Raw genomic sequence first — 21998 nt, 5'->3', positions numbered from 1 at the left:
TGATACCTCAGCTGCGCTATGTGATATTAGAAATATGAATCTTTTACAGTCTGTGACATCCTGTGAACAGTGTGAGTAGCTGCTTTATGAGGGAAACAGAAGGTCATGAAAAACTCCACACAGGTTTCATATTTTACACTCGCTGCCTACTTTGACACCGGTGCTTTTGAATTCTTATATTTCATGATTGTTATGTTGTTATATTTTTTTATCCTTTGTGCCAATGTGCTGCTGATTGTGGTCATCTGTATGAACAGAAGCTTACATGAGCCTATGTACCTGTTTCTGTGCAGCCTGTTTGTAAATGAAGTGTATGGTAGCACAGGGCTGTTTCCATTGCTCCTGGCTCAGATTCTCTCTGACATTCACACTGTTTCTGCTTATCTTTGCTATCTGCAGATTTATTTCGTGCATTGTTATGGGACTGTAGAGTATATAAACTTAGCCGTCATGTCCTATGACAGATACCTTGCTATTTGTTATCCTCTACAATATAACACACGTATGACAACTAACAAGACTGCCACACTGATTGCTGTGGCATGGCTCTATGGTGTTCTTACATGTGGTATCATGATTTCTTTGAGTTCCTCTTTACAGCTGTGTGGAAACATCATTTACAAAGTTTACTGTGATAATTACTCTGTTGTGAAGCTGGCCTGTTCTGACATCTCAGCGATTAATGTTTATGGACTCATTATTTCTTTTGGCACAATCATTAGTCCTTTAATTTTAATCCTTTACACTTACATGAGGATCCTTAAAGTGTGTTTCTCAGGCTCCAAACAGACCAGACAGAAAGCTGTCAGTACCTGCACACCTCACCTCGCTTCCCTGCTCAACTTTACTCTCGGGGCTAGCTTTGAACTATTACAGAGCAGATTTGATATGAACAGTGTGCCCAACATGCTGCGGATATTTTTATCCCTGTACTGGCTCACGTGTCAGCCGCTCCTAAACCCTTTACTGTACGGTGTGAACATCTCCAAAATCCGTATCATATGCAAAAGTCTGCTCTTTGCTAAAATGTAGGTCCCTCAGGCTCACAGGTTCAGAGTGTTTCCCACAGGCTGAAAATCTCTCTTGTGATGGTTTAGTGTCTGAAATCCACAAGGTGACAACCTGCTGACTCTTGATCACCTGGATCGTTCACATCACCTTTAAAACGTGTTACAAACTTTATTGTCATTATACTGGTGTACATGCCAGCTGCTCTGTGGTCCTTCACTCTGTGGCCTGTATATGTCATATGTAAAAGTTTGCATTTGCTGAAATCCATTAACTGCAAATCCATTAACTGCATAATCACACTCCCGTTTGAAAGGAACAAATAAAAACATTAAAATACATTTTTGGGTGAAAGCAAATATTTTTTTGTGGCTCAGCCATAAGTTCACATTATACTTTATTTCCACGTGTCTCCTGTCTGTTGACACTGTCACCTTTTTCTTTTCTCCACTTGATGAACTAATGATGAACACAAATGAACTAATCACCTTTATATTTATATTATGTATACTATATAAGTGATAGATCCCTCTACTTTAGTACCTCAGACACTGAACAGGTCAGTATGCTACGTTCAGTTGGCCCTTAAATTTTCACAATATACTTTATATTTTATATTTATTTTTATTTGTTAGTCCCCATGTTCCAGATTGCTGTGGGTCTTGTTCTTATGTGTCTTGTGAGACCAAACTAAAGCACTTCTGTCCCTTTCCTTCCTGTCTTCCAGTTTTTTCCTGGTCTCATCTCCTTTTCTGCTTTGCCTCTGATGGTTTGGACTCTGAAGGCTGTCTCTCTCATGCGTTTCTTTGGCAATTTTTTCACTACCGTCCCTCGTGTAAACTTGTGTTCAGTGCTTTCTGTCAGACGTCTTTTGATTTAGGATGTTTCAGTGCTTCTTTATTCATTCACACAGCATAATCCGACATGGTTGTGGCACCTTTGGGGAAAGGTGGTTAACACTGTCACCTCACAGCAAGAGGTGACAGGCGACTACACAAACTTCACACGTCTGTGTGGGTTTCCTCCTACAAACTGAGGGCCCTAAGCAATATTTTTTTTTTAAGGATCCTCATTGTGCATCTCATATTGCGTATTGCTGCGGTGCGCATCACTGACGCAATGTGCGCAGTGGTGCGCTGCATGAATTATTCACGCAATTTGCACATCTCCCTCAAAACGGGGCCCCCTCTGCAAATGTGGGGCCCTACGCACAGTGTGTGGTCTGCGTATAGGGAGGGGCGGCGCTGCTGAAGACACGTAGGTTTGGCTAACAATACAGGTATATTGTATGTCAGGCCTTTGATTGACGTGTCTGGGATGCATGGGTATTGATGGATGGATGAATGAAAGGATCCCATTAACTGAAACACAATCTGTAGGGGTATTCAAATGAGGCGGTTCCTAAACTGTGCTCGGGGTTCGGGTTAGCGTTAGCCTGTGTCAAACTGCAGCCTACAAAGTTTTCTTTTTTTTTTAAACATGAATTAGAGATGAGCACTTTCCGTAATGAGGTCCCGCTGCTGCTGCGGGTGTCCTGTCTTTAAATGTTTAAAAGAAGCTGAAGCAGAGTTTCAGTCTAGTTAGGAGGGACTCAGTGTCAGACTGCAGCAGGAAGTCATCTCAGGTTCACACAGTGTCGCAGATCTGGTTTTGTGTATTTTAACCAAAACATCACTGTGACTCTGAAATGAGTTTGGTCCATTTAGGGATGCTTTTTACCACCGTGGCTGTGATAAGGAATTGGTTTAGCATTATTACACTGATTCGTCCTCATGTGATTTTTGTGAAAGTTGAAAATACTGCTAACATTTTTACAAACCTCTGACAAAAGGTAGCTTAGTTACTGTGATCAGCTGGATCATGATAAACTCTCAGACCTTTTTAACCTGAACATTACAGGGACTTAAAATAAGGGAATGGAAGGTTTGGACAGTTTGTCTCATCTGTTTTTATGAGGCCTAATTTCTGTACTGGTCTAAAAAAAAAGTCTAAATCTGACATTTTAACTAGTTTGACTGTGACAAATTCTTCATCCTGTGGAAACTTGTGAACCAAATGGAGGATGATGATGATGATGACGAACTCTTCACAGGTCTCATATTTCACACTTGCTGCTTATTTTGAGACTGGAAATTTTAAATACTTGTTTTTCATGATTGTCCTGTTTTTATACATTTTTACTGTCAGCATAAACGTTTTTCTGATTGTGGTCATCTGTATGAACAGAAGCTTACATGAGCCTATGTACCTGTTTCTGTGCAGCCTGTTTGTAAATGAAGTGTATGGTAGCACAGGGCTGTTTCCATTGCTCCTGGTTCAGATTCTCTCTGACGTTCACACTGTTTCTGCTTCGTTTTGTTTCCTGCAGATTTATTCTGTTCACACATATGGAGCTGTAGAATATCTAAACTTATCCATCATGTCTTACGACAGATACCTGGCTATCTGTTATCCTTTACAATATAACACACGTATGACGTCTAAGAAGATCGCCATCCTTACTGCTGTGGCATGGTTATATCCTTTGCTCGCATGTATTGTTGTAATATACTTGAATTCCCATTCTCAGCTGTGTGGGAACAACATATACAAAGTGTACTGTGACAGCCACTCTGTTGTGAAGCTTGCATGCTCAAATGCCCATGTAGTTAACATATATGGGCTGCTTGCATCTTTTGGCACAATCTTTGGTGCTTTAATCTTTATTATGTTCACTTACATGAAGATTCTTAAAGTGTGTTTCTCAGGCTCCAAACAGACCAGACAGAAAGCTGTCAGTACCTGCACACCTCACCTCGCTTCTCTGCTCAACTTTACTCTCGGGGCTAGCTTTGAATTAATACAGAGCAGGTTCAACATGAGCAGTTTGCCCAATATGTTACGAATAGTTTTATCGTTATACTGGCTCACATGCCAGCCAATCTTCAACCCTTTAATGTACGGCCTGAACATCTCTAAAATCCGTATCATATGCAAAAGTCTGCTCTTTGCTAAAATGTAGGTCCCTCAGGCTCACAGGTTCAGACTGTTTCCCACAGGCTGAAAATCTCTCTGTGATGGTTTAGTGTCTGAAATCCACAAGGTGACAACCTGCTGACTCTTGATCACCTGGATCCTTCACATCACCTTTAAAACGTTTTACAAACTTTATTGTCATTATACTGGTGTACATGCCAGCTGCTCTGTGGTCCTTCACTCTGTGGCCTGTATATGTCATATGTAAAAGTTTGCATTTGCCGAAATCCATTAATTGCAAATCCATTAATTGCATAATCACACTCCCGTTTGAAAGGAACAAATAAAAACATTAAAATACATTTCTGGATGAAAGCAAATATTTTTAGTGGCTCAGCCATAACTTCACATTATACTTTATTTCCACGTGTCTCCTGTCTGTTGACACTGTCACCTTTTTCTTTTCTCCACTTGATGTATATAAAATAATAACAATGCAAACAGACGGCAAACGAATAAAACAGTACGTTCTGAATGAAACCTCAAAGTTAACTAAACCTACGCATATAAATGCACATGTTGATACAAAGGCAGACACTGTTCTAACTAGATTTATTTAATTGTGGTGGCTCAGATTTTAAAGTGAATCCCCTTTCTTGCACTGCTCTTTTAAATTTCTGCAGTAAGCTAATGTTAAGGAGCATATGTGCCTCATAATAAACTAAAAGTTTTTAAAGTGAAAGTAGCAGTAGGCCTTTGCTTTGGTGTGGTTAGTTAACACAACTAAAAGCATGCTGGACATGTCCTCCCATTTGCCCCTCAATAGAGTTGAGAAAATCCCTGGTGAGTGTGCTATAAGCTATAGCTGGCAAGCTAACAACTGTCCCAAATGGGGTCACTTAGCAAGCTAATGTTAGCTACAGTGTTTGCTATTAGCCCCTGAGCTAACCGGTTCTATGTAGGCCATATTCCAACGCTGGGAGTTGAAAACCTTATTTTCCAGCTCACCCTTTACAAGAGTGTCCTAGACATATGGCTGCAGATCTGATAATACAACTAGAAAGTTTATCGTTGACCTTTGGCCTCAGGTTTTTTGGTAAAAGCTGCATTAATGAACCACCTTATGCTCAAACATGGTGCCTGACTTGTCCTTTTAGCCGTGGTCTTTCTCGGTGCAGTTTGCATGTTCTCTCCTTGTCTGTGTGGTTTTCTTCTGGGTTCTCTGGTTTATTTTTGACAGAACAGCAACATCTATGTAAGGTTTGATGAAGAACTGATGACTCTGTCTGTCTGTCTGTCTGTCTGTATGCGATAAACTTGTCCAGAGTGTACCGAGCAGCTCAGCCAGCGTGCGCTGTGATAGGTCGCCGGCCCCCACAGCCCTGAACAGCGCATGCAGGTGTAGATGATGGATAGAAAAATGGATAATTAACCGTAACAGATTCCGTATTAATGGAATCCATTCCTTTTTCTGTCCTTAAAAAAACTTTAAACCAGATGAGTTCCACAAAGTTTTCTGTTTGACATCAGATAAACCAAGAATCGGTCAGTGGCACCTTCACAGTGAGGTCACACTGCTGCGGTGGGTGTCCCCTCCCTTGGAAAAGTTTAAAAGTTGAGGCAGGGTTTCAGCTCAGTTAGGAGGAACTCACGGTAAGAGTAAAGCAGGACGGCAGGTGAAGGCTCAGATTCATAACAATGTCACAAACGTTTGATTTGTAATTGTAAGCATTACACCGACTTTGAGGAGGAGATGGTACATTTGGGATTGTTTGTTAAATCGGTTTCTGTGATCATGAGTCTCTTCAGTATTACTACACTGTCGTATGTTCATGTCTGCTTGATGTTAAAGTTGCACATTGTGCCACTGCAGACCAAGTTTAAATTAGATAAATCTCTACAAATCTATAGTAAAAGGTAACGTAATTATCTGTCTGTGTGCACAGTCGAGTTGTTGTGAACCAAAAGCAGGATGATGATAAACTCCACACAGGTTTCATATTTCACACTCGCTGCCTACTTTGACACTGGGCTTTTAAAATACTTCTATTTCACGGTCATTATATCTTTATATATTTTTATTATTAGTGCCAATGTGCTGCTGATTGTGGTCATCTGTGTGAACAGAAGCTTACATGAGCCTATGTACCTGTTTCTGTGCAGCCTGTTTGTAAATGAACTGTATGGTAGCACAGGGCTGTTTCCATTGCTCCTGGTTCAGATTCTCTCTGACGTTCACACTGTTTCGGCTTCGTTTTGTTTCCTGCAGATTTTCTGTGTCCACTCTTATGGAGCTGTAGAATACTTAAACTTATCCATCATGTCTTATGACAGATACCTGGCTATCTGTTACCCTCTCCAATATAACACACGTATGACGTTTAACAAGATTGCTGTACTTATTGCTGTAACGTGGTTATATCCTTGCCTTGCAATGGTGATTTTGTTGTCTTTGACTTCACCTTTACAGCTGTGTGGGAACATCATATACAAAGTGTACTGTGATACCCACTCTGTTGTCAAGCTGGGATGTCCTAACACCAGTTCAATTAACATGTATGGACTCATTGCGACTTTTAGCACAATCTTTGGTTCTTTACTTTTAATCCTTTACACTTACATGAAGATTCTTGTAGTTTGTTTCTCAGGCTCCAAACAGACCAGACAGAAAGCCGTCAGCACCTGCACACCTCACCTCGCTTCCCTGCTCAACTTCTCTTTCGGGGCCAGCTTTGAAATTTTACAGAGCAGGTTCAACATGAGTAGTGTTCCCAACACGCTGCGAATTTTTTTATCATTATATTTTCTAACATGCCAGCCGCTCTTTAACCCTGTGATGTACGGACTGAAACTGTCCAAAATCCGTGTCATATGTAAGAGTCTGATATCAAATGTAGACAACTGAAATTAAGTTAACACGTTTTCTTACTTACATTTAATCAGATTGTTGTAATGTTTAAAGGTAGAACTGTGCAGTGTTTTATAATGTGACAAATAAAGTACATTAACTCAACTTTTCAGCCTCTTCTTCCTGTGAATACAGGGACTGAGATGTTCACCATGTCATCTCAGCCATGAGCGGAATGGGTTTGATTGTTCACTATCAGAAAATCAAATGAACTAATCACCTTTATATTTATATTTATATTATGTATACTATATATAAGTGATAGATCCCTCTACTATAGTACCTCAGACACTGAACAGGTCAGTATGCTACGTTCAGTTGGCCCTTAAATTTGCACAATATACTTTATATTTTATATTTATTTATATTTGTTAGTCCCCATGTTCCAGACTTCTGTCCCTTTCCTTCCGGTCTTCCAGTTTTTCCTGGTCTCATCTCCTTTTCTGCTTTGCCTCTGATGGTTTGGACTCTGAAGGCCGTCTGTCTTTGCTAGTGAACCATCTTTCCTGTTTCTTTAGCAACACAATCTGTTGGGGTATTCAAATGAGGCGGTTCCTAAACTGTGCTCGGGGTTCGGGTTAGTGTTAGCCTGTGCAAACTGCAGCCTACAAAGTTTTCCTTTTTTTTTTAAACATGAATTAGAGATGAGCACTTTCCGTAATGAGGTCCCGCTGCTGCTGCGGGCGTCCTGTCTTTAAATGTTTAAAAGAAGCTGAAGCAGAGTTTCAGTCTAGTTAGGAGGGACTCAGCGTCAGACTGCAGCAGGAAGTCATCTTAGGTTCACACAATGTCGCAGATCTGGTTTTGTGTATTTTAACCAAAACATCACTGTGACTCTGAAATGAGTTTGGTCCATTTAGGGATGCTTTTTACCACCGTGGCTGTGATAAGGAATTGGTTTAGCATTATTACACTGATTCGTCCTCATGTGATTTTTGTGAAAGTTGAAAGTACTGCTAACATTTTTACAAACCTCTGACAAAAGGTAGCTTAGTTGCTGTGATCAGCTGGATCACGATAAACTCTCAGACCTTTTTAACCTGAACATTGCAGGGACTTAAAAAAAGGGAATGGAAGGTTTGGACAGTTTGTCTCATCTGTTTTTATGAGGCCTAATTTCTGTACTGGTCTAAAAAAAAAAGTCTAAATCTGACATTTTAACTAATTTGACTGTGACATTGCAAATTCTTCATCCTGTGGAAACTTGTGAACCAAATGGAGGATGATGATGATGATGACGAACTCTTCACAGGTCTCATATTTCACACTTGCTGCTTATTTTGAGACTGGAAATTTTAAATACTTATTTTTCATGATTGTCCTGTTTTTATATATTTTTATAGTCAGCATAAACATTTTGCTGATTGTGGTCATCTGTGTGAACAGAAGCTTACATGAGCCTATGTACCTGTTTCTGTGCAGCCTGTTTGTAAATGAACTATATGGTAGCACAGGGCTGTTTCCATTCCTCCTGGTTCAGATTCTCTCTGACGTTCACACTGTTTCTGCTTCGTTTTGTTTCCTGCAGATTTATTCTGTTCACACATATGGAGCTGTAGAATATCTAAACTTATCCATCATGTCTTACGACAGATACCTGGCTATCTGTTATCCTTTACAGTATAACACACGTATGACGTCTAAGAAGATCGGCATCCTTATTGCTGTAGCATGGTTATATCCTATGCTCGCATGTATTGTTGTAATATACTTGAATTCCGTTTCTCAGCTGTGTGGGAACAACATATACAAAGTGTACTGTGACGGCCACTCTATTGTGAAGCTTGCATGCTCAGATACCCGTGTAGTTAACATATATGGGCTGCTTGTATCTTTTGGCACAATCTCTGGCACTTTAATATTTATCATGTTCACTTACATGAGGATCCTTAAAGTGTGTTTCTCAGGCTCCAAACAGACCAGACAGAAAGCTGTCAGTACCTGCACACCTCACCTTGCTTCCCTGCTCAACTTTTCTCTCGGGGCTAGCTTTGAATTAATACAGAGCAGGTTCAACATGAGCAGTTTGCCCAATATGTTACGAATATTTTTATCATTGTACTGGCTCACATGCCAGCTGCTCCTCAACCCTGTGATGTACGGACTGAACATGTCCAAAATCCGTCTCGTAGGTAAAAGTCTGATGTCAAATGTAGGCGATTAATATTAAGAATTAAGTAAAGAAATTAAACTCATGGGGTGCACTGTTCTGTGTCAAACTAATGAGCTGTTTAATATAAAATGAGAAATCAAATTGAACATTGTAATGTTATTTATTTATATGGTATTTATTCATATGATGTATATTACATCATTGATCCATCCCTGTCTCCACATATGACTGTAAACACGATGCTGCTGGACACTGTCTCCACGAGGCCCCTGGAGTTGCACCACTACTCACTACTGCACCTTATTTCTGCACTGATATTATAAACATGTACAAATCACGTATTTGGCCGAGGATATTGTCATGTGTGGAGTGTAAATACGTATTTATGATATATTTTAAATATTTTTTTCATGTTTCTACGTCTTCATCCTGTTTCTCGTGCTGCTGTCACATCTGAATTACTCCTCAATAAAGATATAGTATTTTCTCATATATAATGGCCAAGCAGCTTATAATTAAACATTAAATTAAACATATTATTGATTATCAGGAGGGAAATGTGCCATGACAACATATATATCAAAGCTGATAAACCACTCATAGCCAGTAATAAACTGTGACCACTTTGCATAAATGTATGTGAAATAAGTGAAAAGTGTTGTTTTCTGATAATCCAGCTCAAAATGACACAATGAATATAATAATAAAAATAATATTAATATAATATTAACAATTAACCACATATATAAAATAAGAGGAAAGAGGAAATCAGGTGGGACAGGCTCCTATGGGTTGTATCAAAGGGACGAAGAAAACGACATGGTCATGGTCATTTAAACTGGAGGAGCCGCACTGTGGGTCTCCACAGAAAGCAACACACCTTAAAAAAACCAAAGAAAAAACATTGCTAGAATCACCTCTCACCTTCTGACCTTCTGTTTTAAAATATTTGAAATGATCTCATAATTATAAAAAAAGTCAAAATTCATAATTTTTCTTTTTATCAGGATTTACAAGTGCAAAAGGAGGCATTCACACACTGTGGAGAGAGGATGGGCAAAAAACTTAAAGCAGCTACAGGTGAGGGCAGGACTCACCTTTGTGACCTCACAGACCTCAGCATCTGACTCTTGTTCATTTTACAGACAAAACATCATCAGCAAAGTGAAAATAAAGAAGTTCAAAGCTGCAGAGCTAAATCCAGTTTATTCATACTGACCACTGGCACAAAAGACAGAGCTGTGTTGACGTTAAAATTCGCAACATGTTTTTTTTGAAGTGTACACTTATTCGTATATTCAGCGAGGAATGCAGGTGTTTTCATTCATCTTTTCATACTGTCCCCTGGCTAGAAATCCATACAGAGCACTGTGGCATAGGCCTTTTGATAGTTTGGTACATACCTGGTTCTACCTGTGCTTCTGCCTTATGTACATCAGTCAAGACAGTTGATAGTAATTATAATTATTTACTTTGGTTGCTGCTGCGACTCTGACTCAGTAAAATCTGTTAAACATCTTGTTTTCTCAATACAAAGTGCTTTTAATTTCTATTCTGTTGTTAAATTTATTCAGTCTGTTTCTCTGAGCACAACATGGCACCCAGACGTTTCTACAGCTGCTGATTTGATATCAGGCTTTTACATGTGACTCGGATTTTAGACAGTTTCAGTCCATACATCAAAGGATTGAAGATCGGGGGACATGTAAGAAAGTACAACGATAAAAAAATGCGCAGCATGTTAGGCACAGCATTCATGTTGAACCTGCTCTGCAATATTTCAAAGCTGGCCCCAAAAGAGAAGTTGAGCAGGGAAGCGAGGTGAGGTGTGCAGGTACTGACAGCTTTCTGTCTGGTCTGTTTGGAGCCTGAGAAACACACTTTGAGGATCCTCATGTAGGTGTAAAGGATTAAAATTAAAGGACCAAAGACTGAGAGGGCGCTAACACAGAGTCCATAGATGTTGTTGACTGTGGTGTCCAAACAGGCCAGTTTCACAACAGAGTAGTTGTCGCAGTAAACCTTGTTGATGACGTTCCCACACAGCTGCAAAGGGACAATCAAAGGCAGAGTAAAAAAATTCACAAGAATTGGCGGCAACCATATTGCAGCAATGAGGATGGCCACTTTGTTAGACGTCATTCGTGTGTTATACTGCAGAGGGTGACAGATAGCCAGGTATCTGTCGTAAGACATGACGGCTAAGTTTAAAAACTCTACACTTCCATATGAATAAACACAGAAAATCTGCAGGAAGCAAAACGAAGCCGAAACAGTGTGAACGTCAGAGAGAATCTGAAACAGGAGGGATGGAAATAATGCTGTGCTACCATACAGTTCATTTACAAACAGGCTGCACAGAAACAGGTACATAGGCTCATGTAAGCTTCTGTTCATACAGATGACCACAATCAGCAACACATTGGCACAAAGGATTAAAAGATATAACAACATAACAATCATCAGATATATATATTTAAACAGCCCCGTGTCAAAGTAGGCAGCGAGTGTGAAATATGAAACCTGTGTGGAGTTTATCATCATCCTGCTTTGGTTCACAACAACTCGGCTGAGTAACAGGTTGGTTCCATCTGTTTTAGATTTAACTCATAGTTATAAATTCACTAATCTGAATCTGCTTGTTTGTCACAATGTGCAGCTGGAACATCAGGCACAAATAAACATTAGTCAGCATAATGACATTGAACAGGTTTGTTATCATTGATCCAGTCTGAACAAACAACCCTTGATTGGACTGTTTCCTTTTCAAAGTCAGTGTAATACTTAGGTTAGAAATGACATAACAAAGTTAGTGACTGTGTGAATTTGAGCATTGACCTGCTTTCGTCGTACTGTGGCTCCTTCCTGACTGAGCTCAAATGCTGAGTCGACTTCTTTTAAACTCTTCGCCGCAGAGGACGCCCACAGCAGCTGTGAGACCACATCATGAAACGTCCCACCGACTGATTCTCACGTTTACTTTACGTCAGCAAACAAGAAAACACTGTGGACTAAATAAAAAAAACAGACACACAAAAAAGAATGGTTTCTTTTTATACCATAAAAAGTTCACGTTCAATGTACCCCTCCATCAACTAAACCCATTTGTCCTGTTCAGGGTTGTGGGGGGCAGTAGGTAGACTCTGGACATGTACAGAAAAAAAAAATTGTGATAGATTATGCTGCACAATAAACAAACGGAGGTGATATGTGGTACCACTGAACTGGACAAGCCGTGCTGTGGGTCTCACAGAAGGCCCTGAATAACAGTCCTGCGAGGTGAGACAGCTGTGATAATCCCATCTGGAAGCAATGTCAATGTCCACAGTGGAGCCCCAGCAAGGTGATGATACCAGCTGCTTTAAGGCCATGTGCTCATAGAAACAGTCATTGATCACGTACCTGCCTGACTCACCTTCAGTGTTTTAACAACCCTTTCTCTGTTCATGTTTTTATTCTGAACTGTCTTTTTAAATCTCTCCAGGTTGTCTCCAAACTCTCACTTTTTCCTGACACCAGCGTGTCCACTGACAGTGAGGTCAGACGTGTGGAAAGACCTGCAACCACCAGTGTGACCTGAGAATCTACACATCAACAACAACAACAATAACAACAACAACAACAAAAGCCTGGGGAGGGAGCAAGAGATGGAATTGAGACCACCTCGAGATGAATCCCACACCTCCTTAACACTGTGCATAAGTTTTCTTTCCAGTCAGGACGTGAACATTGCCGGGTGAAGTGGCCCTAAGTCTGCAAGGAACACGTCCTGCACCATTTTGGTGAGGACGCAGACAAGATCCTCAAGGGACCTGTGGGGGAGGGGTGCTGGCAGATGACTCAAAGTCATGTCAACAGTGGTTCTTAGCCCGGTCTGAGAGGAAGACAGCCAGGATGTTGTACACCGAGGATTGAAGAGCTCTGAGAAGTCTGAGGTGACGGTTCAGGGAAGAGAGCCCATCTTTCTGACCTAAGAAACGACTGAGGGGGATTTTAGGATTTTAATAGAAAGAGGAAAATGGCCAAAAAGCAAGATGCCTTCTTCACCGACCCCCTCCGGATTCACCTGACCAACACCTCCAGGGCGTCAACAATGGGGTTGTGAACTAGGAGCCTGTGAGGAAGATCCGGTGCGGATCAGGTAAATACAGTCCCACGTCCAACCAGGCTGTTTCACATGCACAGTGCAGGTTCCACAGAATATCAAGACAATAATGAAACTAATAAAAATACTAATATTACCACTAATTATTAAGACTAATAATGGGGTATGAGGTTTTTCAAGGGGAGAGGTTTATCAAACGTCCACATGAATATTAAAATCACCTACTATCAGATAAAAGAGACTTTTATTTTGCCAAATCAGGGAGCTGAGGGACTAGTTTTTGTCCCTAAAGCAAATATTTTGCTTTATCAGTGTCCATTTTTTAAAAATCACTTACATTTGACACACAATCAGAAGCAGGGACATGAATTAAACAAGATTTGTACTTAACTGAATAAGAATTACAAACTAATTACTATAACTAATCTAACATCTATCTAAGAAAGTTTGTGTTTGTGTGGTTGCTACGGTAACTCCAGCTGAAAACAAACATCATCCTTCCTGTGGTGTCACTACACAGGAGAATAAACACCGAGAGCAAAGGCTTTATCCTCCCCCAGAGTGTCCAAGTGTCCACACAGACTCTGGTCTCCAGGGTCCGGCCTTGTGTTGCGTTACAGGTGGAATTAGGTCGAGGAGCTCCGCTGAGGCTCGTTACTGTGACATGATGAAATCCAACAGCAGAGTCTCCGCTGACTCTCTGTCCACCTTACGTCACACTGCGGCTCCAACCATGAACATTACACATGTTGCATCTATCAGATTATCAGCAGGTGAAACAAAGTTAGAAATGACCTTTAAAGAATAATGTGTTGCTGCTGTGGCCAGATCCTTTGTTCATTTCCTGGTGGGAGTTTGATGTTTTACACAGTTCAGCTTTTGACCAGAAGCATGAAAGACTCAAGAGCCTCATGTTTTTTTAAGATGAATGCACAACATGAACATTATGATGAGGCTCTGCTACACTGGACAGTTAAAAAGTGTGATCGAGATATGAAAGGACATTTTACAGAGTAAAAGTAAACTTGTCTGACATTCTGTTTCCGAATGACCTCAAACACATCGTATGCTAATACTTCTTTGTGTACCGTGTAAATCAACAGTGAACATGTTCACTGTACTTTTTGACAGTAACAGTGTTGTAGTTCACCCAAAACTGATTCATCTAACCTGGAAAACTACCCTGGGGCTCCAGACCTTTAAGGGCCCTGAAGGCCTCAGGTTGTTCTTATAGCAAACAGAGTCCTACACAGTGTCCAAATCCAGTTTTAATGCTTTTCATGTTTCTCTTCATATGATCTTACATGGTGTATATTCTTTTCTTTAATTTGTGTTTCATTAAATTTTTACCAACTAACTGACTTTCATCAAACCTGAGGCAGGGTAGTAGTCCAGTCCTGGAGAAGAGGTCAAAGTCAGCACTTTGCTTCTGGTTCTCCCCCTATCAGAACGACAAACAGCCATACACCCCCTGGTACTCATCTCCAGGTTTCTGCGTTGGGATTGTGCCCCGCCCCCTGCCATATTTACATCTATTCTTTTGGCAGATGTAAGTAATGGCCAGTATAGGCCAGGAACCAAAAATAAGAACCTTTTCATCAACCTTTTGATGGCTCCACTGGCCCCGAATCTGTTGTGTGTGTGAAAAGATCTGACTGGAACAAGTGGTAGTTTCAATGATTCGTGTGTGAGCAACAATTTTACTATTCAGGTATCCAGGGTCAGTTCTGCTCATCTTTGGTTGCATAGCACTGTTGCTCTGTGGGACTTTCAGTCCGACATTGTCTCTGCAGCCAATGACAGCATCAGACGGAGGGTATGAAAGTGCTGACTCAGTGGTTCAGCAGGGACAGGTGGATGGAGGAGAGTCAGCGACCGATATCATCAACACACAGACACATTCAGTGACAAACTCCCAAACACCAACAAGTAAAACCTGCTGATTTCCCTTCTACAGAGCTGAAGTGTCTGCAGCTCTTCATGTTGAACTCTTCAGGTCTGAGCCCTCAAATCTAATTTCCTTCACCCAGACACAGACCTGCCTTATTCCAGATCCTTACAGGTCTGGAAAATACCAGTTAGATTATATTGCTCCACCGGTTGAATCAGTGTGTTTTCATTGTGTTTTAACTTCTGTTTTCAGAGACACATGAACGACTTCTGCTCTTTCTGACGTTTGCCTGTGAAAGTGTTTCATGGTGTTGATGTATTCATTTTCCTTTGGCAGATATTTGCTGTTGAGCCCTTTCATAGTTCCTGTGCAGCCAGAACAAACACTTTGTCTTTGATATGATGAAAATGTGCTAAATGTATGTTTGTCCCTGGTAGCCATGACAGTCACACACCGTGCACCATGGACCCGGACCTAAAACTACAATATGGAAAAACACAATGACAGTGATAGGTAAGCAATAATGATCATTTACAGAGATTCAGTTAAAAGTGTGAAAGTCTTTGGAGTAAAGAATGTGAATCCCCAAAAAAAAAAAAACACAGTTTCAGGCAACATCACTAAAAGCCATTGATGGGCCTAAAGATAGAAGGTGATCATTGAGAGTTTGGGTCTGATCACAGTAGATGTGTTGGGTTTTCTGTTGAACAGAGTCTGTTGTTGTCACGTTGCTGATATTTTTCCTACTGACACTGATGTTGTGAGTGCTTCTTATTTTTGTGAGTCAAACTACAGAACTAGAGTTAATTCCAGGCACTTTGAACAGTAGTGAGCTACTTGTTGCAGCTGAGCTGTAAAGATGGTGAGGAGGAGGAGGAGGTGGGGGTGGAATCCAAAAGTTACAGAGTTTTTCAGTAGCTCTACACTGCACACGTTTCATGTTCATGAATTATACATCACTGTGTAAACGTCAGCCGTAACATTTTGTTTTCCTGTTGGGTCGGCAAACATTACTGATGTAACACATCTGATTCTTAGAAAGTTTAGTGTTATATCTTTTATAATTTCTTCACTCAGTATTGTCATTGTGTTTCCCCATATTGTGCTTCTATAACTGGTTTAGACGACTACTTTGTGAAAACAACATCAGATGCATATTTTCATTATTTAAACTGTTAAAGGCCTGAACAGATTCTCAAGTCTTCTGAGGCTGATTTTGCAAAACAAAATCAGTGATTTTAAGATATTTGATATTTAATCTGACTTAATAAATCAGCTGATGTTGTTGGCTGCATTGCAGGTACATGTTTATCAGACGGTGGCAGCAGGCTCCAGTGCTGTGGTTCCAGTTTTTGGTGGTGGGCTGGTCTAAGACAGTCACCTCTGAAGTTATCTTACAGAAACCATTTGGTTTCTCTCTGTTTTCAGGCTGAGGATGGACAACTTCACCTCCCACACACATTTCATTCTCAACGGCTTCAGTGAACTCGGTGGGCTGAGGCCCGTCCTGTTCATCCCGTTCTCCATCATGTTCATTGTGTCGCTGTCAGTCAACTCCCTGCTCCTGTATGTGGTCATTTCACAGAGAAGCCTCCACTCTCCGATGTACATTCTCATCGCCAGCATGGCGTGCGTGGACCTGAGCCTCCCAATGTTTTTCGTCCCCAACATGTTGCTGAGCTTCTTGTTTGACTGGAGGGAAATCTCTCTGAGTGGCTGTCTGATTCAGATGCACTTCATCCACTTTGTTGGAACTTTCCAGTCCACATTTCTCTTATGGATGGCGCTGGACCGCTACTTCGCCATCTGTAAACCACTTTACTACCATGAATGCATGGCTTTACCAAGATTTCTGAAGTTTGTGATTCCACTTGTGGTCAGAAACTTCCTCATGATCACAGCGTTTGTGAGTTTAGCAGGAACACTGTCATTCTGCGCTTCAAATGTGATAAACCACTGTTTCTGTGAGCACATGGCCTTGGTGGAGCTGGCCTGTGGAAGCACTGCAATCAATAACATAGTGGGGCTGTTGACTTTGTTCCTCATCCCTGTAGCTGACGTCTTGTTCATTACTGCCTCTTATGTGGTGATATTCTGGTCCGTGCTGAATTCTGGCAAATCGAGCGTCAAAGCACTTGATACTTGCATCACCCACATTGTGGTCATGATCCTCAGCCTGACTGTGGCACTCATTGCTTTCCTCTCATATCGCATCAGGAACAATCTTCCTGTTGCCATTCGGGTTTTTTTCAGCACCATGTACCTGCTGTTTCCGAGCTGTTTGAACCCGATCATCTATGGCATCAGAACCACAGAGATACGAAAGCACGTCCTGAAGACACTGACCTGCTGATGCTTTGTCCAGACTGTGCCCCACTCTTAAGAAACCAACCAACAACCAAATGTAATGAAAAAATATCTGTATTATAAAGAATCCCATTTCCCTGAGCAAAACAAAAAACAGATTGTAAGTTAGGAAGAGCAAAAATGAAAATGCTCATGGTGCGTAATAATTACACTTTACCGATTCAGAATGATGAGATAGGAGCTCGATATGCTCCTTTTCAGGTGTTGCCCTGTCAGTTGCGGTGCTTTGAGCACTTGATGTGGATGCCTCTCTGAAGGTTTCTGTGCTCACACCACCATAAGGAGAATCTGGACAGATCTATCTCATTCTTTTGACTCACAAAGTCATCATTTTGACATGGAAAGTGAAAATAACTTCTGACAAATTTTGACTGGATCTTAAAAGGCCCAATTTTGACTGTGAATTTATAACCTATTGAAAAAAAGTAATGTAATTCCACAGAAACCCAAGTCTTCAGGAAACTTCTCCAACATTTCCTGAGAAGTTTGATTTACCAAACACCCGTGGGAGCTCGAAAGTCTTGTGAAAGCAGAAAGTTGCAAATTGTCAGGTCAGTGTTTAGTGATTGTCGACGATAGCGTTAATAATTGTGTGTATACAATGTTTGGGTTTGGAATAAAAGTTTCCCATAGTATGTTTTTTATTTTCTGTTATTCATGTGTTGGTGCTGCTCTCTTGGATTTTCAGTTCATCACACTGAGAACTTGAACAGACGCCAGTGACAGAAACTGGGTAGGTAATACAGATAATTTAGGGAATTTATTGTGAGTTTGAGGGAACAAATTCCAAATCTCTACACACAAATTACAGCAGTTTTACCCTCAAATCATTCAGGCCCAGTTCTGCCCTTTTCACTTTACTGGGAAGAACTTTTTTACTTAGTTCCTTACTTTGGTTGCATAGCACTGTTGCGCTGTGGGACTTTCAGTCCGACTTTGTCTCTGCAGCCAATGACAGCATCAGACGGAGGGTATGAAAGTGCTGACTCAGTGGTTCAGCAGGGACAGGTGGATGGAGGAGAGTCGGCAACTGATACCCTCAGTACCACAGACCGGACACATTCAGAGACAAACTCCCAAACACCAACAAGTAAAACCAGCTGATTTCCCTTCTACAGAGCTGAAGTGTCTGCAGCTCTTCATGTTGAACTCTTCAGGTCTGAGCCCTCAAATCTAATTTCCTTCACCCAGACACAGACCTGCCTTATTCCAGATCCTTACAGGTCTGGAAAATACCAGTTAGATCATATTGCTCCACTGGTTGAATCAATGTGTTTTCATTGTGTTTTAACTTCTGTTTTCAGAGACACATGAACGACTTCTGCTCTTTCTGACGTTTGTCTGTGAAAGTGTTTCATGGTGCTGATGTATTCATTTTCCTTTGGCAGATATTTGCTGTTGAGCCCTTTCATAGTTCCTGTGCAGCCAGAACAAACACTTTGTCTTTGATATGATGAAAATGTGCTAAATGTATGTTTGTCCCTGGTAGCCATGACAGTCACACACCGTGCACCATGGACCCGGACCTAAAACTACAATATGGAGAAACACAATGACAGTGATAGGTAAGCAATAATGATCATTTACAGAGATTCAGTTAAAAGTGTGAAAGTCTTTGGAGTAAAGAATGTGAATCCCAAAAAAAAAAAAAACCCACAGGATCAGGCAACATCACGAAAAGCCATTGATGGGCCTAAAGATAGAAGGTGATCATTGAGAGTTTGGGTCTTATCACAGTAGATGTGTTGGGTTTTCTGTTGAACAGAGTCTGTTGTTGTCACGTTGCTGATATTTTTCCTACTGACACTGATGTTGTGAGTGCTTCTTATTTTTGTGAGTCAAACTACAGAACTAGAGTTAATTCCAGGCACTTTGAACAGTAGTGAGCTACTTGTTGCAGCTGAGCTGTAAAGATGGTGAGGAGGAGGAGGAGGAGGAGGTGGGGGTGGAATCCAAAAGTTACAGAGTTTTTCAGTAGCTCTACACTGCACACGTTTCATATTTGAGGAGATTTTTATTTTTAAAAGAATCCATGATCCAAATGTAAAAAATGTCTAACAGCACAAACCACTTTAATAATGTCCGAAACATCTCTTTTTCTTACAACCATTTAAAAAGTCATCACAAGTCTTGTGAGTTTTTACAAACAAATGAAAAAAAGGCCCATCACCTGTGTGTCTGTTGTTATGCCACAGTTATATTCACAGAGAAGAAGAAGGCGCTGAATTATACATCACTGTGTAAATGTCAGCTGTAACATTTTGTTTTCCGGTTGGGTCGGAAAATATTACTGATGTAACACATCTGTTTCTTAGAAACTCATCACCCAGATTGTATGTTTAATGTTATATCTTTTATAATTTCTTCACTCAGTATTGTCATTGTGTTTCCCCATATTGTGCGTCTATGACTGGTTTAGACGACTACTTTGTGAAAACAGCATCAGATGCATATTTTCATTATTTAAACTGTTAAAGGCCTGAACAGATTCTCAAGTCTTCTCAGGCTGATTTTGCAAAAAAAAAAAAAATGTTAGTGATTTTAAGATATTTGGTTTAATCTGACTTAATAAATCAGCTGATGTTGTTGGCTGCATTGCAGAAACATGTTTATCAGCCAGTGGCAGCAGGCTCCAGTGCTGTGGTTCCAGTTTTTGGTGGTGGGCTGGTCTAAGACAGTCACCTCTGAAGTTATCTTACAGAAACAAATCATTTGGTTTCTCTCTGTTTTCAGGCTGAGGATGGACAACTTCACCTCCCACACACATTTCATTTTCGGCGGCTTCAGTGAACTCGGTGGGATGAGGCCTGTCCTTCTAATCCTGTTCACCATCATGTTCATTTTGTCGCCGTTGGCCAACTCCCTGCTCCTGTACGTGGTCATTTCACAGAGAAGCCTCTACTCTCCGATGTACATCCTCATCGCCAGCATGGCGTGCGTGGACGTGAGCCTCCCAGTGTTCTTCGTCCCCAACATGCTCCTGAGCTTCTTGTTTGACTGGAGGGAAGTCTCTCTGAGTGGCTGTCTGATTCAGATGCACTTTATTCACTTGGTTGGAACTTTCCAGTCCACATTTCTCTTATGGATGGCGCTGGACCGCTACTTTGCCATCTGTAAACCACTTTACTACCATGAATGCATGGCTTTACGAAGATTTCTCAAGTTTGTGATTCCACTTGTGGTCAGAAACTTCCTCATGATCACAGCGTTTGTGAGTTTAGCAGGAACACTGTCATTCTGCACTTCAAATGTGATAAACCACTGTTTCTGTGAGCACATGGCCTTGGTGGAGCTGGCCTGTGGAAGCACTGCAATCAACAGCCTAGTGGGGCTGTTGTCTGTGTTCCTCATCCCTGTAGCTGACTTCTTGTTCACTTCTGCCTCTTATGTGGTGATATTCTGGTCTGTGCTGAGGTCTGGCAAATCGAGTGTCAAAGCACTTGATACTTGCATCACCCACATTGTGGTCATCAGCCTCAACCTGACTGTGGCGCTCATTGCTTTCCTCTCATATCGGATTGGAAACAATCTTCCTCTCTCCATTCGGGTTTTTTTCAGCACCATGTACCTGCTGTTTCCGAGCTGTTTGAACCCGATCATCTATGGCATCAGAACCACGGAGATACGAAAGCACATCTTGAAGACACTGACTTGCTGAAGCTTTGTCCAGACTGTGCCCCACTCTTATGAAACCAAACAACAACCAAATGTAATGAAAAAATATCTGTATTATAAAGAATCCCATTTCCCTGAGCAAAACAAAAAAACAGATTGTAAGTTAGGAAGAGCAAAAATGAAAGTGCTCATGGTACGTAATAATTACACTTTACCGATTCAGAATGATGAGATAGGAGCTCGATATGCTTCTTTTCAGGTGTTGCCCTGTCAGTTGCGGTGCTTTGAGCACTTGATGTGGATGCCTCTCTGAAGGTTTCTGGGCTCACACCACCATAAGGAGAATCTGGGCAGATCTATCTCATCCCTTTGACTCACAAAGTCATCATTTTGACATGGAAAGTGAAAATAACTTTTGACAAATTTTGACTGGATCTTAAAAGGCCCAATTTTGACTGTGTATTTATAACCTATATAAACAGTCCACAGAGACCCATGTCTTCAGGAAACTTTTCCTACATTTCCAAACACCCGTGGGAGCTTGAAAGTCTTGTGAAAGCAGAAAGTTGCAAATTGTCAGGTCAGTGTTTAGTGATTGTCGACGATAGCGTTAATAATTGTGTGTATACAATGTTTGGGTTTGGAATAAAAGTTTCCCATAGTATGTTTTTTATTTTCTGTTATTCATGTGTTGATGCTGCTCTCTTGGATTTTCAGTTCATCACACTGAGAACTTGAACAGACGCTAGTGAGAAAAACTGGGTAGGTAATACAGATAAATTAGGGAATTGTGAGTTTGAGGGAACAAATTCCAAATCTCTACACACAAATTACAGTTTTACCCTCAAATCATTCAGGCCCAGTTCTTCCCTTTTTACTTTACTGGGAAGAAATTTTTTTACTTAGTTCCTTACTTTGGCTGCATAGCACTGTTGCGCTGTGGGACTTTCAGTCCAACTTTGTCTCTGCAGCCAATGACAGCATCAGACGGAGGGTATGAAAGTGCTGACTCAGTGGTTCAGCAGGGACAGGTGGA

General features: G+C 40.9%; 7 protein-coding genes across 7 annotated transcripts; 6 read left to right on the top strand and 1 right to left on the bottom strand.

Moving 5' to 3' along the window:
- The first annotated feature begins 105 nt into the window (after positions 1-105).
- Positions 106-1032, top strand: LOC121186999 (olfactory receptor 11A1-like). The gene has a single exon (XM_041045980.1). The coding sequence runs from the start codon at positions 106-108 to the stop codon at positions 1030-1032; it is 927 nt and encodes a 308-aa protein (XP_040901914.1).
- Positions 1033-3073: 2041 nt separating this feature from the next.
- Positions 3074-4009, top strand: LOC121186993 (olfactory receptor 6N1-like). Its single transcript, XM_041045975.1, has one exon. It carries the CDS (start codon positions 3074-3076, stop codon positions 4007-4009), a length of 936 nt encoding a protein of 311 aa, XP_040901909.1.
- A 1905-nt stretch (positions 4010-5914) lies between these two features.
- LOC121187224 (olfactory receptor 142-like) lies at positions 5915-6868 on the top strand. The gene has a single exon (XM_041046389.1). The coding sequence runs from the start codon at positions 5936-5938 to the stop codon at positions 6866-6868; it is 933 nt and encodes a 310-aa protein (XP_040902323.1). The 5' UTR covers positions 5915-5935.
- Positions 6869-8096: 1228 nt separating this feature from the next.
- LOC121187222 (olfactory receptor 6N1-like) lies at positions 8097-9035 on the top strand. Its single transcript, XM_041046386.1, has one exon. It carries the CDS (start codon positions 8097-8099, stop codon positions 9033-9035), a length of 939 nt encoding a protein of 312 aa, XP_040902320.1.
- Positions 9036-10595: 1560 nt separating this feature from the next.
- LOC121186994 (olfactory receptor 52D1-like) lies at positions 10596-11528 on the bottom strand. Its single transcript, XM_041045976.1, has one exon. It carries the CDS (start codon positions 11526-11528, stop codon positions 10596-10598), a length of 933 nt encoding a protein of 310 aa, XP_040901910.1.
- Positions 11529-16415: 4887 nt separating this feature from the next.
- On the top strand, positions 16416-17333 carry LOC121187503 (olfactory receptor 52K1-like). Its single transcript, XM_041046768.1, has one exon. It carries the CDS (start codon positions 16416-16418, stop codon positions 17331-17333), a length of 918 nt encoding a protein of 305 aa, XP_040902702.1.
- A 1451-nt stretch (positions 17334-18784) lies between these two features.
- LOC121187500 (olfactory receptor 52K1-like) lies at positions 18785-21535 on the top strand. The gene is made up of 2 exons (XM_041046762.1): positions 18785-18912; positions 20081-21535. Exons 1-2 carry the CDS (start codon positions 18887-18889, stop codon positions 21003-21005), a joined length of 951 nt encoding a protein of 316 aa, XP_040902696.1. The 5' UTR covers positions 18785-18886; the 3' UTR covers positions 21006-21535.
- Positions 21536-21998: the final 463 nt, after the last annotated feature.

This window comes from Toxotes jaculatrix, chromosome 9 (assembly GCF_017976425.1).
Source record: "Toxotes jaculatrix isolate fToxJac2 chromosome 9, fToxJac2.pri, whole genome shotgun sequence".
NCBI classification, from domain to species: Eukaryota; Metazoa; Chordata; class Actinopteri; family Toxotidae; genus Toxotes; species Toxotes jaculatrix.
The sequence above is the reverse complement of the archived record's forward strand: the minus strand, read 5'-3'. Positions and strand labels throughout refer to the sequence as shown.

Coding starts and splice junctions, on each gene's coding strand:
- LOC121186999 (XM_041045980.1), top strand. CDS start 106: ATGAAAAACTCCACACAGGTTTCATATTTTACACTCGCTGCCTACTTT.
- LOC121186993 (XM_041045975.1), top strand. CDS start 3,074: ATGATGATGATGACGAACTCTTCACAGGTCTCATATTTCACACTTGCT.
- LOC121187224 (XM_041046389.1), top strand. CDS start 5,936: ATGATGATAAACTCCACACAGGTTTCATATTTCACACTCGCTGCCTAC.
- LOC121187222 (XM_041046386.1), top strand. CDS start 8,097: ATGATGATGATGACGAACTCTTCACAGGTCTCATATTTCACACTTGCT.
- LOC121186994 (XM_041045976.1), bottom strand. CDS start 11,528: ATGATGATAAACTCCACACAGGTTTCATATTTCACACTCGCTGCCTAC.
- LOC121187503 (XM_041046768.1), top strand. CDS start 16,416: ATGGACAACTTCACCTCCCACACACATTTCATTCTCAACGGCTTCAGT.
- LOC121187500 (XM_041046762.1), top strand. CDS start 18,887: ATGGAGAAACACAATGACAGTGATAG. Junction 18,913..20,080: donor AAACACAATGACAGTGATAG/GTAAGCAATAAT, acceptor CTCTGTTTTCAG/GCTGAGGATGGACAACTTCA.